Source organism: Pan paniscus, chromosome 16 (genome assembly GCF_029289425.2).
Source record: "Pan paniscus chromosome 16, NHGRI_mPanPan1-v2.0_pri, whole genome shotgun sequence".
Classification (NCBI taxonomy): Eukaryota; Metazoa; Chordata; class Mammalia; order Primates; family Hominidae; genus Pan; species Pan paniscus.
In genome coordinates this window covers 67,279,421-67,293,804 of record NC_073265.2, presented here as the reverse complement: position 1 = coordinate 67,293,804, position 14,384 = coordinate 67,279,421, and the positions used below count along the sequence as shown (strand labels likewise).

Genomic DNA, 14,384 nt, shown 5'->3' with positions numbered 1-14,384 from the left:
CACAGGTCATGGCCACCCCCACTTCCTTATAACTTACTGATAGATCTAGGAGAGATGGGCTACACCCTCCCCTGTCCTGTTGCCTCCCTGTACCATGGCAATACAGACCGGGTTCTCCCAGCTCTTCCCTTTCCCACAGTATTTCAAGGTCAGACCCCACCCTGACTGCCTACCCCACAAGCCAATTAGTCACAGCCCCTTTTACATACATGGTGAGGCCCAAATTAAACTTGGACCCCTTGCTCCCGAGAGCAGCCCACTCCACTCCTGCAGCACCGCAGTGTCTGGCCTCCCTTGTCTGGGCCCGGTCTGACTGTTGGATTCCCCCTCTCCGAATCTGCTGACTGATGAGGAAGACATCGGTGTTAACTGCAAGATGATAATAATAACAGCTGATATGTGCTGAGTGCTTACTATGTGTGAGGCACCATGCTAAGCACTTTCATATGCATTTCTCACGTAACACTTTCAATAACAACAGCACGAGATAGCTACTTGTATTTATCAACCCTGTTTTATAAATGAAGAGACTGAGGCCCAGAGAGGTTAAATCACTTGCCCAAGGTCATGCCTCTGGTAAGTGGCAGAGCTAGGAGACACATCTGGTCAGTGTGAAGTCAGAGCCCAGTCCTTAACACTGTGCTGATTGTGCTCAAAGACAGGTGGAGAGGTCAGCCACACCTCTGTTGGGCCCCAGGAAAGGAATGCTTGCGTGGTGCCACTGTAGGGCCTGCAGAGAGTCGGCAGGCTGGGTGAGGACCCAGAACCTGCCCTTCCTACCTGGGTGGCTCCAAACAGGCAGTCTAATTTGTGTCCCTGTCCAGCTCAGAAAGGTCAGTTTTCCACCTAGGTCTTTCAGTGTGTCTGTATAAAACATGCAAATCTATGAGGGTGAGATATTTGGTTTGGGCCTTCACAAATGTAGCTATGTAGCTATACACTTCCTTTTTCCTTTGAATAAAGGGAGCTCTTGTACTCACTATTCCCTCTCCCTGGAATGCTTCACCCACATTTCTGGTTGCCCCTGTCCCTCCCATCATCTGGGTCTGTGCTCCATGTCACAGGATCAGACCAGCCTCCTTGCCTGTCCTGGGGCAGCAGCCTGCTACCTGCCCCCCATCACTTCATCCTCTCACTTTGCTTTTTACTTATTTTTTATTCTTGTGGGAACATAGTAGGTGTATATATTTATGGGTTAAATGAGATATTTTAATACAGGCATGCAATGCATAATAATCAAATCAGGGTAAGTAAGGTATCCATCACCTCAAGCATTTATCCTTTGTGTTACAAACAATCCTATTATACTTTTTTTTTTCTTTTTAGACAGAGTTTTGCTCTTGTTGCCCAGGCTGGAGTGCAATGGCGCAACCTCGGCTCACTGCAACCTCCACCTTCAGGGTTCAAGAGATTCTCCTGCTTCAGCCTCCCGAGTAGCTGGGATTACAGGCATGCACCACCACGCCCAGCTAATTTTGTATTTTTAGTAGGGACGCGGTTTCTTCATGTTGGTCAGGCTGGTCTCGAACTCCCGACCTCAGGTGATCCACCCACCTCGGCCTCCCAAACTGCTGGGATTACAGGCGTGAACCACCGCGCCTGTATTATACTCTTTTGGTTATTTTTAAACGTACAATTATATTATTTTTGACTATAGTCACCCTGTTGTGCTAGCAAATACTTGGTCTTATTCATTCTTTCTCTTTGCTTTATTACAAAGCAATAGATTTGCCTTCTCAGGTTGTGAGTGTTCAAATAAGTTAATCTATAAAGCACTGATAAATACTAGGTGCTATTTTAAGCGGTAATCATTTACATGTCATCACGGCGTTTATACAACATAGCACACATTACTTTTATCTGCTTTCTTGTGTGTCACCTCCCTGCCTTACTAGAATATAACCTCCACGAGGGCAGGAGAATGATTGGTTTGTTCACTGCTGTATCCGCCAGGGCCTGGCATACAGAACCGTACCCGGCATTCAGAAGGCGCTCAATAAATATATGTTGAATTCAATAAATGAACTGAGGTCTGGAGAGGCAGGAAACGCTTTGGCTTTCATGAATTCTGCAAATATTTACTGAGCACCCACTCAGCACCAGGCAATAGGCTGTCTCATTTTTACAATATTAGCTTGAGACTCTGGCAGGAGGGAGATTTAAATATCAAGTTTTTAGAATAAGATACACAGTGTGAAATGCAGTTTTAAGCGGACACTCCGCTGGGTTTTGAGAGATGCACACTCCCATGTACCTACACTGCCATAAAGAAATAGACCATTGCTTCATCCGGCAGGGCGAGGACTTGGAGCCCAGGTAGCACGAAGGCAACTGACCCGCGGGGTGCTGGTCGCAGGACCCTGCCTCCGGGGGCTGAGGGGGCAACGGCCGGCGGGCGGGCGGGGGCGAGACTACAAGTCCCAGGGTGCTTTGCGCGCCCGCGGGCCGTGCGGAGCGAAGGGGCGGTGCGGAGTGGGTAGGGGGCGCAGCGGCCGCGGCGCGGAGGCGCAGGGCGCGGGCGCCTACGGTTGGCGCGCGGTAGCGATGCCGGGGGCCGGAGCCCGGGCGGAGGAGGGCGGCGGCGGCGGCGAGGGCGCGGCGCAGGGGGCGGCCGCGGAGCCCGGGGCGGGTCCAGCGCGGGAGCCAGCGCGGCTGTGTGGCTATCTGCAGAAGCTGTCGGGCAAGGGCCCCTTGCGTGGCTACCGCAGCCGCTGGTTCGTGTTCGACGCGCGCCGCTGCTACCTTTACTATTTCAAGAGTCCGCAGGACGCGCTGCCCCTCGGCCACTTGGACATCGCGGACGCCTGCTTCAGCTACCAGGGCCCCGACGAGGCGGCGGAGCCGGGCGCGGAGCCGCCCGCGCACTTCCAGGTGCACAGCGCGGGAGCCGTCACGGTGCTCAAGGTTGGACCGCGCGCCCCAAAGCCGCACGCGCGCTTCCGCCGGCGTCCCCTGCCTCGGCCACTGGCTTGCGCCATCCACCCTCCTTCCTCCAAGGCCTCCTCGCCCCTGCCCACGTCGGCCTGCCTTTCCCTGCTTCTCCACATCCCGCCCTCGTTCCTATCTCCTCCCCTCTATCTGGGCTTCGGCCAGTCTCGCTGGGGCTACCAAGCCCCGTCTCCTTCCTCAGACACCTTGACCCATTATCTCCCTCTGCGCCTAACCTCGGGCCCGTCTCTGGTGTCTCCCGACCCCCACCATCCCGTGGATGTCCTGTGCAGCCTTCCCAGGCATCCGTGAGCGTAGGCTTCTACCCCTGGGGCCTCCTTTAGAACTCTGCCTATGCATAGCCTTGGTACCTCAGTGAACCGCTCTGCGCTGCAGCGGCCTCCTCTGTAAAATGGGATAGCAGTAGTATCTACCTCATGGGGTGTTGGGATTAAATGAATTATACTTTAAACTGCTCAGTAAATGTCAGTGCTTTTATTTATTTGTTTATTTATTCTTTTTGAGACAGGATCTTGTTCTGTTGTCCAGGCTGGAGTGCAGGGGTGCGATCTCGGCTCACTGCAGCCTCCATGCCTGGGCTCAAGAGATCCTCCCACCTCAGCCTCCCAAGTAGCTGGGACCACAGGTGCGGGCCACCACACCTGGCTAATTAAATTTTTTTTTTTTTTTAAAGAAACGGGGTCTCACTATGTTGCCCAGGCTAGTCTCGAACTCCTGGGCCGAAACCATCCTCCCCATCCAGCTTCCCAAAGTGCTGGGATGCCAGGCGTGAGCCAGAGTGCATTTAGCACTGTAGACAGAGTCAGATGGCAGGGCCCTTAGAGACAGTCCACTACATTTTCCTCCAGAGTGGACGGGGATGCTCCAGCTAAGGTCACACAGCCAGTAGGTGGCAGATCCTGTTTTCTTCCTCCTTGCTTTGTCCAGGATGGGTGGGAGGAGGTCTTTTCAGCCAGTTATGCCTTGCTCCTTTGAGGCTCCCTTAATCCTCCAGTGGACAGACAAAATGAGAGATACAATGTAGAAGCAGGAGAGTAGAGTCAGGAGTCCTGGTGCTGAAAGGCCTCCCCTGTCCTTGGGAGTTCTGGGGGACTAGACTGTCACCTCCTAGGGGCCCACCTGCTTTGAGCACCTGGAGGGATCTGGGCCCAGGCCTGGAGCTGGGTATCCTTTTTCCAGGCTTTGCTCCCTGCCTGGTTTCTGTGAGTCTCCACCCTCACTCTCACTCCTCTTCCGTATTCCAAGTTGGGCTTTCTCCAGAGCAACAGGGTTGGGCTGGGATGTATGAAAGTGCTCTCAAAGCTGGCCACGCGGAGAGCAGAGTAGGCAAACTCCTGGCCTTGTGAGCTGAGGACTGTTCCTCAGACCCCCAGAGCTGCTAACAGCTGGAGCTGCTCCCTGGAGATGTTCTTAGAGCTTTGCTGACTCAGCTTTTGCCAGTTCAAGCAGGATCTGATTCCCATGTTCTCTTGGGCTCCCCTGTCCTGTCTGTAAGTGGGTGCAGACAGCCTGTTTCCCCAAAGAAAACCAACTCGGGTTGCAGTCCTACACAGGCTTACTTAGAGAGTGCCTGTATAAACTTGGTAATGACCCTAGTGGGAGACCTTTGCCAAAGGCAGAGGCTCTTCCTCAGTGTACATACGGGCTGTCCCTGTGTCGGACGAATTTCCTGTGGGATGTTTGTTAAAGAAAATAGAGCATCGTGTTTCACATTTTTCCCAGATGACTGTAGAACTCTATCAGTTTTTTTCATTAAAATAATCTGAATCTCCTGTAATCCCAGCACTTTGGGAGGCCGAGACGGGTGGATCACGAGGTCAGGAGCTCGAGACCATCCTGGCTAACACGGTGACACCCCATCTCTATTAAATATACAAAAAATTAGCCAGGCATGGTGGCGGGTGCCTGTAGTCCCAGTTATTTGGGAGGCTGAGGCAGGAGAATGGCGTGAACCCGGGAGGCAGAGCTTGCAATGAGCAGAGATCGCTCCACTGCACTCAGCCTGGGTGACAGAGTGAGACTTCATCTCAAAAAAAAATAAAAAATAAATAAATAAATAAATCAGAATCTACATAAGCATGGTTACAAGGCACATTGTCAGAAGTGTGGCTTTAAACTTCGATGGACTTGAACTTGAAGCAGGAGTCTGCTGCTCACACATATTGGACAAATTACACCAGTTCCCTGCTCCAGTTTCCTCTTTGGTCTAGTGGGAATCATACCTTCCTCATTAGGTGGCTGTGAGGATTCTGGAGAATGTTATGGAAAATGGCTGGCACATTTTCCATAGTGGTATGGAAAATAGTAGGCACTACATGGCATATGAAACATCAAGCAGTGTCTTTGGCCAAATATGTAGTGTATTCATATAGTGGAATATTATGCAGTAGTAAACAAAGGTACTAGAGCTATAGGTGTCAACGTGGATTACTCTCACAAACAATAAAATTGAACAAGAAGTAAGTTACACACTGATTGTGTTCAGAATGATACCACTTATAGAAAGGTTAGGAAGGTCATGTGAAACAGTACTACAGATCATAAGGATGTATGCTCTTTCGCGAGGGGAAGAGCTTTATGGGGCTGATGAGCCCTGGTTTCCAGGTAGTGGTTGCCTGTGATGGGAAGAGGGAGGATGTGATTGGGAATGGGTGCCTCAGGGCTTCTCCTGTTTTGCAATGTTTTATTTCTTGGACTGAGTCATAGGTATATCAGTGTTTGTCCTATTATGCTATCCATCTTTTTGTAGGTTCAGAATATTTCTTTTTTTAAAGAAAGGAAATACATTTTCCTTTGGGTTACTGACAATGGAGGAATATTTTGACATGTAAAATTAAATTGGTCACAGAATAAGATAGTACCGAGTGTTGGCTATATACAACAATGGGAATGGAAATCAGGCAAGGCTTTCTGGAAGAAGGGAGGAGAAGGCCGGGCGTGGTGGCTCATGCCTGTAATCCCAGCACTTTGGGAGGCCGAGGCGAGTGGATCACTTGAGGTCAGGAGTTCGAGACCAGCCTGGCCAATATGGTGAAACCCCATCTCTACTAAAAATACAAAAATTGGCTGGGCATGGTGGCGCACGCTGTAGTCCCAGCTGCTCGCGAGGCTGAGGCAGGAGAATTGCATGAACCCGGGAGGCGGAGGTTGCAGTGAGCCGAGATCACACCACTGCACTCCAGCCTGAGTGACAGAGTGAGACTCCACCTTAAAAACAAACAAACAAACAAACAAGCGAAAACACCCCGACTCTAAAACCCTGCTCTCTTTTTTTTTTTTTGAAACAGAGTCTTGCTGTGTCGCCCAGGCTGGAGTGCAGTGGCACAGTCTCTGCTAACTGCAACCTCTGGCTCCCGGGTTCAAGCAATTCTCTTGCCTCAGCCTTCCGAGCTGAGGGACTATAGGCGCGTGCCACCGCTCCCAGCTAATTTTTGTATTTTTAGTAGAGACGGGGTTTCACCATATTGGCCAGGCTGGTCTCGAACTCCTGACCTCGTGATCCACCTGCCTCCGCCTCTCAAAGTGCTGGGGTTACAGATGTGAGCCACCGCACCCAGCCAGGCGTGTGTTTTAAGAAAATTAAATTTCATTGTACAGTTATTTCTTTTGAGCTGTAGGAGTAAAATCTTTATGGTGTAAGTATGGAAATTACAAATTTATCTTCCTTTTCGTCTTTCAAATGCAAGAACTGAGTCCCTTAAGCCTTAATGTTTCACTTTAGGGCTGCCCAGCCATAGAGGAGACCCTGATTTCTAAGGATTTTAAGTTAGGATTTAGCCCTGCTCAGACTTCAGCTAGTTGTGTATAATTTTACAAATACCATTTCTTATCACAGAGGGTTAAAAAGTAAAGAAAAATCAGCACTTTTCTTATTGTATTATCATATGTTTTTCTTATTTAAAAGTGTCTTTCAGCCCTCTCTGGAGAAGCTGTGGTTTTGTTGGGCTTTTTCAAAATGTTTTTCTATGTAAGTCTTAATGAAAGCTGATACAGGAATTTCTTGGTAAACTCCTCTATTCCCAAACTTAGGGATTTGATCTGGTGCCTTATAAGGTAATAGAGGCTAGAGAGGGGATGTGATTTTGCCAACATTATGAAGCTAGACTCAGACCCTCTCTGAAAGTAGAGGCTGCAGGAACAGTGAATGTCTAAAATGTGTAGTATCTAATTGTATTGTCTGTTCTGACAAGTCTACTTTTTTTTGACTTTGTTGGGGATCGGATAAGGCGTAGTAGTAGTCTTTCCTTTTATTGCATTTAATATCTGTCCTTTTTGGATAGTGAGTATCACAAGGGAACATTTTACTGCCCAGTTCTTTACCAGGATGCCTAGTACCTTTTGCTGGACATGTCTGGAAACTGCTGCAAGGGTCTAGCAGAGGCTGATGCTTCCTGTGTGCGTCTCTCTCTGTGTGTAGGGGTGCTGGAGGCTTCTCACAGAGCTCTGCTGGAATCTGAGGCACTTAGGGGAAGGAGAGCATGTGACTGACCGAGGGTGAAGCTTAAACAGCCTTGATCTTCCAGATCTCTGCAGTCTTTGGAGCAAGAGAGCGTCATCAGACCGTCAGCAAATGAATTCCTCCCTCTGTAGGTGCTTGGTGCTAAATAGACATGTGTACTGGTTTCTGAGCCACATGTAACTGAATAGCTGTGTACCCCTATTCTTAACCACTTTTGTGGGAATGCACATTCCCTGGTGTTGAAATTTCTCTTAATGACAAACATTTGTCGGCTTGGGTAATCATATTGTGTTCAGTGCAAAATAGATGTGGTGAACCAGCCTCCTTTGCTGTTTGGTTCTTCTAAGCTGTTCTGCCCTAGGGCATCTGCTCAGTCTTGAAGCATTATTTAACTCTTTAAGTCATGGGAATTTAACTTTTCATGGCTTTCCAATTAGTAAGTTCCTTCAAGGCAAGTCCAGTATTGTGCTTGTGATATCACAGTGGCATTCCATCTCCCTCTCCCACTGCCTCACACAGTCCTCATTGCAGGGGAGTCTCCATCCTATTTCCTGCTAACCAGAGGGTAAGCTCCCTAAGGACTGTGTGTATCCTCAGCTCCTGCAACAGTATCTGGCACAAAGGAGACATGCTATAAACTAGTGTTTGTGTTCCTGAAAAATTCGTATGTTGAAGTGCCAGCTCCCAGTGTGATGATATTTAGAGGTGGGGCCTTTGGGAGGTAATTAACTCATGAGGGTGGAGCCTTCATGAATGGGATTAGTGCCTTTATAAAAAGAGACCCTGGAGAGATGATCTCCCCTTCCACCTATGAGGATACAGCAAAAAGGCATTCCTTTGCAAACCAGGAAGAGGGCCCCCGCCAGGAACCAAATTGACCAGCACCTTGATTTTGGACATTCCAGCCTTCAGAACTGAGTAAATTTCTGTTGTTTAAGCCACTCGGTCTGTGGTGTTTTTGTTATAACAGCCTGAACCTACTAAGGTAAGGTGCCCAGGTAGACATTTCTTGAATGAATGAATAGAAAATGGTCACCCAGTAAGCACTGGTTTTGGTGTGAGCCCTGACCCTTTAGAAGTGATCAGCCAGAACTCCCAAATATACAGGTGTATTACATGCCATTCTTGCCTCATGTCGTGGAGGTGGCAGCCATTCAGTGAATGCCCACTGAATTTAACAGACATCAGGAATCCAAAAGGGGGTTATGACTCACCCTTCCCCAGAGGAGAGAGCTTACAGTCAGTTCCATATTTTCGGGTCTCATATATTTCATGCCCATGGTCAGGACTCCAAGGACACTGTTATAGCAGAGGCAAACTTTTTATGTAAAGGGCCACATACTATTTTAGGTTTTGCGCACTCTGCCACATCTGTCACTATGCTGTTGTAGTACAGAAACAACCACAGAATGAGTATAGCTGTGTTTTAACTTTTAGTTATGGACTCTGAAATTTGGATTTCATATAATTTTCACATTTCGCAAAATATTCTTTTGATTTTTTTCAACCATTTAAAAATGTTAGCTGGGCACAGTGGCTCACTCCTGTAATCCCAGCACTTTGGGAGGCCGAAATGGGAGGATCACTTGATCCCAATAGTTCGAGACCAGCCTAGGCAACAAAGTGAGACCCTATCCCTACAAAAATTAAAAAAAACTAGCCAGGCGTGGCTGGATGCAGTGGCTCACGCCTGTAATCCCAGCACTTTGGGAAGCCGAGGTGGGTGGATCACTTGAGGTCAGGAGTTTGAGACCAGCCTGACCAGCATGGTGAGACCCTGTCTCTACTAAAAATACAAAATTAGCTGGGTGTGGTGGCGGATGCCTGTAATCCCAGCTGCTTGGGAGGCTGAGGCAGGAGAATTGCTTGAACCCAGGAAACAGAGGTTGCAGCGAGCTGAGATGGCGCCATTGCACTCCAGCCTGGGCGACAAGAGCGAAACTCTGTCTCAAAACAAAAAACAAACTAGCCAGGCATGATGGCACATGTCTTTAGTCCCAGCTACTTGGGAGGCTGAGGCAGGAGGACTGCTTGATCCCAGGAGGTGGACATTGCAGTGAGCTGTGTTTGCTCCACTGTACTCCAGCCTGGGTGACAGAGGGAGACCCTGTTTCAAAAAAATAAAATAGCAAAATAAAAATGTTAAAACTGCCCTTGCCTTGTAGATTGTACAGAAATAGGCAGAGACTGGAAATGACCGCAGGCTGTAGTTCACTGACTTGTGTTCTAGGAAGGCCTCAGGAGCTTCCCCCTCATTCACTCACTGTGTGTGCTTAGGCACTGGGGATATGACTGGACAAGACAAACAGTCCCTGTCCTCCTGGAGCTTTCAGTAGGTGGGGGGGACAGACGTTAATAAAATATAACAAACACCAACCAGTGCTAGGAAGTTTGAAAGGAAAGATATGCAATGCATGTATAGTTCAGGATCTTGATCTGGTTTATGGTTGGTGGAGGGTTAGGAAAGACTTTCCTGAAGAAGCGACATTTGAGCTGAGACTCAAAGGATGAGTTGGTGTTGACTGGAGCGGGGGTGGGGGTGGAGAGGAGGAAGTAAAGTGTTGTAGGGAGAGGAAATGGCATAAGCAGAGGCCCTTAGGTGGGGGTGCTGGTTGCATGTGGGACTCAAGGAGTGCCTGGTGGCAACTAGGAGTGAAGGGGACATAGCCTTTGGAAGAGGCAGGCCTTGGGCCAGGGCAGGATTTTGGTCTTCATCTTAAGAGCTAGAGTCAGTAGAGAGTTTTAAGCAGGGTTTGACAAATAGGTTTTTTTTTTCTTTCTTCTGCTCCCAGATAGATTGTTTTAGGCCATTTGTGCTGCTGTGAAAAAATACCATAGACAGGGTAGCTTATAAACAACAGAAATTTATTTCTCATAGTTCTGGAGGCTGGGAAGCCCAAGATGAAGGCACCAGCAGATTTGGTGTCTGGTGAGGGCTCACTCTGCTTTAGAGGTGGTGCCTTCTAGTGGTGTCCTCATAGCAGAAGGGGACAGACAAGTTCCTTCTGGGGCCTCCATCTATGTATGTTTGTATATATGTATGTATGTATCTATCTATCTAAATGTATTTTTCTCCTCAAATTCCTTTTACCACTCTGGCCTCTTTCATAAGGACCCTGATCTCATTCCAGAGGGCTCTGCCCTCATGACTTAAATCACTTCCCACAAGGCTTCCCTCTTAATGCTATCATCTTGGGGACTGGGTCTCAACACGTGAATTTTGCAGGGACACACATTTGGACTGTGGCACTGATGGTTTGGTCATGCCTAGTATTTTTATGTAACTAAGTTAGAGGATTATCGTGTTGGGTACGAAGGGTTGATGTATTTATATGTTATGTACTGGCAAACAGATTTAAAAGTAGATAAATGCAAAGCTGAACCTATCTTGAGCAGTTGCTTCTTAATTTTGTTTCTGAGTGGTGGGTGTTGTGATGGGTGAAGCTCGCTTTGGCAGGTGTGTGTGTGGCTAGGGCCGGCCTGCCCTGGTGGACTTCCTTTCCTGAAGCATTCCTAATGGCCCCCGGCATTGACTTCTCTCCTGCTGCACTTGCTTTGCTCATATGCACATTACCAGTTTCCTTCCTCCGTGGAGATGACGATTTCTTGAGAAATGGAAGGAGTATTCAGATGTACCAGCTCCCACCTCACGTCTGAGGGGGGTGGACCAGTCTCCTCGATCCGTTGCTTTTACCTTTGAGCCACTGGGGTGCAGACTTCCCACCTCCAGTCAGAACAAAATACAAACAGTAACACCCCCTTCCTCTAAAGAAAGAAAAAGACCCCACCATTGTAGAAGTGACTGTCAGTTTGGGAGAGGGAGAGGCATTTTCATTAGCAATTTTCGGTTCTGGTATTTATGTAGTGGGATCTTAATGACATTTGATCGGGTGTTCACCCATATCCTGTCAGGCCAGCCCTCAGCTGGGTTTTGTTTGCTTTCACAGAGTGAATGCAATGTGGAAATGGTAAACTGGGTAGTGGTGACTAGTTAGTGGCTTGTAACTAGTGTTCTGTGAAGTACTTTGCCTGGAGTGCTCAGTTCAGTAAACATCTTGAGCACTCGGATATGTGAGGCCATGTGAGGGGCAAGAAGCTGAGAGGATCCCTGGGGAGACTGTGGCTTTCGTGATTGTCCAGCAGGCAGTAGCTCACCAGCCAGCACAGGAGGCCCTCAGTCGGCTACAGATTCAGGATGGTTTTGCTCCTGGTCTAGTCTTTGAGTGTCTGCTGTTGTGTCCTACCAGAGCATCACCTCCTAGGAGATTTTGTCAGTGTATTTCACTACTGTGCCTTTCATACTTAGAGGATCCCAGCACCTGTTAGATGCTTGTTGGCTAAATGCATGCTTTAGGCCCTCATATCCTCTGTGTGTGTGTGTGTGTGTGTGTGTGTGTGTGTGTGTGTGTGGTGTGTGTGCTTTCATTTCATGGTGAAACGGACGTTTGTAGTGTCCATATACTCAGCAAATATTTTTGAGCATCTATCATATTCTAAGCACTATGCTTCTTGCTGCAAATACAGCAGTGAAAATTTTCCATTGATTTAAGAAACTGTAGTGTTAACTTTAAAAATAGCTTAGCATCTGATATAATCAAAGAATTGTAAGAGTTTTGAAAAAAACATTGAAGAGGACCATGTTTGTCTGTAGTATTCAGCACTGAGATAAATATCACATGTCTGCAAGTTTTTTGATTCTGAGAAGTCTGGCACTTCTCCATAGTAAATGAAGGGGAGGGGGCATCCATATGTAAAATACTAATCTGGATATGGCCCAGGGCCAGAAATCTGTGATTTGTGTAATAATTTTGGTGAACACTGCAGAATTGGAGAGTTCTGTATAACTGATTATCAAGAAAGCTCCCTGAAGAAGATGGGACAAGGGAGTTAGTAAATGTTGGTATAATTGCGTAGCTGCTCAGAGACTTAGTTCCTGTTTGATCAGCAACATGTGTTCCCTGTAAGCTGGGAATCACCATCTTCTAATGAGTTTGCATGCTTGGCCATTTTCTTAGCCTTTGCAGAGATTGCCTGGGAGAACTAGAATCCAGTGTGAGAAGTGGGGATTTGGTAGCTGAGATCCCGTGTGCTGCTTCTTTCTGCCCCTTTCCTAGGCCAGTGCTACTGTACCAGCAGACTTCCCTTGAGCAGACTGCCCCTGGGCTGGGACTTGTGTCGCTGAGTGTCAGATGGCAGGCCTGGCCGTGGCCTGGAGGTGGGCAGGCTAATGTTATCAGAGATGTTGATCTTGGATTATAGGAATTATTTCTAGGCAGCAAGCCCAGTATTCATTTTCCTCTCCAGCTCTCTGGTGTTCAGGAGAGGCTGTGCTTGCAGAGAAGGTGGCCAGCTTTCTAAATGGATGCAGCCAACTGGCCATTCACCAAACAGACTTTGTTGAGCAGGAGTCAAGCTTTGCCTCTGGCCTCAGGGAGCTTCTGTGTCTGTTTTGGGTGTGATTAGGGCATTGTCAATAGGTGGCTCTGGGAGCTGGAGGAAGGCATTCATTATTTTTGCTCAAGGGTCATTATCCCAAAGTTAGAACTGGAGAGGCCCTCAGAGATCAGCCCCCTTCCCATGTGTGATACAGAGAGGAAACTGAGTCCCACAGCTAGCTACCCTACCACTGAAACCTTCTCCTTCTCCAAACACATGAACGATATTTTACCATTTTAAACCCAGCAGTTTGATGATACTTGCTTTATATATCTGTCTTAATCCATTAGTAGAAAATTGGGCTTATTCTTTTTTCAGTAGTTGTATATGGAGACTCAAATTGTACCTTTAACCATTTTGTGTTGGGGCACAGATTTAAGAAGTTTAGTCACATGGAGGTTGGAAATTAACAGCATAGGTTATAAACTTCCAGTGGGGGTTGACTTAATAGGAGGCATCAGTGATGTTTCCCTGGCAGAGATTGAGGCCTGGTGCATCCCTTTTGAAAGGGCTTCTCTTTGGAGGTGGCTTTGGTTTTCTCTTTGGTTCGTCAAAGGAAAACAGGCAGTTGGCAGATGGCTGTATCTTTTCATTCTGCTCTGTAAGGCATACCCTCTGGCCTTAGAAGTGAACCACTTTTTATACTGTTTACACAGCTCTCTTGTATATACTGTCGTAGAGGTAACATGCTGATAAGACTTTTTTTGTTTCTGTCTTTTAAAGGAAAATATCTCCCTCAGAACTGCAGTTCTTAAATTTTGTGTGGAAAAGACTCCTCCTGGGTTCTGTTAAAATGCAGATTGTGGGGTTCGTCCCCTGGAGATTCTGCTTTAGTTGGCAGGCCAGAGTGGGCCTCAGGAATCTGCCTTTCTTTCCAGCATCCCAGCCCTTCTGCTGCAGATCTCTGTGGCTTCCCTGTGAAACACTGCTCTCCTCCCGATGATGAATGTTCTCTTTGGCTATGAAGAAAAGACTGACCCTGTATGATGGTGGCTTTCTAAGTGGACTAGAAATAACTAAACTGCTTGTGTGAAGACCAGTGAAGTGTGAGCCCTCCATCCTCGAGTTGACTCTCTGTGGTTTATAGCTGCATATCTTCTTTGCATTCTGAGTTTCTATGCTGCAGAGGAGTGGCTTTTGGCCCAATTCTCCATTGGCCCCAAGGTTTCTGTCTCCTTTGCTGATCATGGTGGCTGGCAGACCCTACGTGCTAGGGTTCCTTCCTGAGCATTCAGAGGGAGGCTCCAGGAGGGAACAGTGTTCACTTGGCATCTTTCGGTATTTCTGGGAGGGTGAATTGCAATGATCACCACCACCAAAGAGCTGGTAAGTACTTTCAGATCCCTCAGCTTTTCACCAGAGAGAAGTGGGTAACAATGATATAGGACGACCATCTGATACTCCTGAGACACCAACTCCACCTTAAAACACTGTTAGAAATCACCGTGGTTCCCAAACATGCCTGTAAATTCACTGAAAGACTAGGCGGGTTCCTGGTACCTGGCTCCACTGCCTCCCAAATCTCTGGTGGGTGGAGCCT

The 14,384-nt window shown here is 47.8% G+C and overlaps 1 protein-coding gene across 1 annotated transcript in view; it reads left to right on the top strand.

Annotated features, from left to right (window-relative positions):
- The first annotated feature begins 2,485 nt into the window (after positions 1–2,485).
- The window catches only part of TBC1D2B (TBC1 domain family member 2B), an 83,383-nt gene continuing 71,484 nt past the window's right edge, over positions 2,486–14,384 (top strand). Inside the window, exon 1 of the mRNA XM_003813798.7 lies at positions 2,486–2,904. Coding sequence (XP_003813846.4) covers positions 2,545–2,904 — 360 coding nt within the window. The 5' untranslated portion in view covers positions 2,486–2,544. The remainder of the gene's footprint in view (positions 2,905–14,384) is intronic.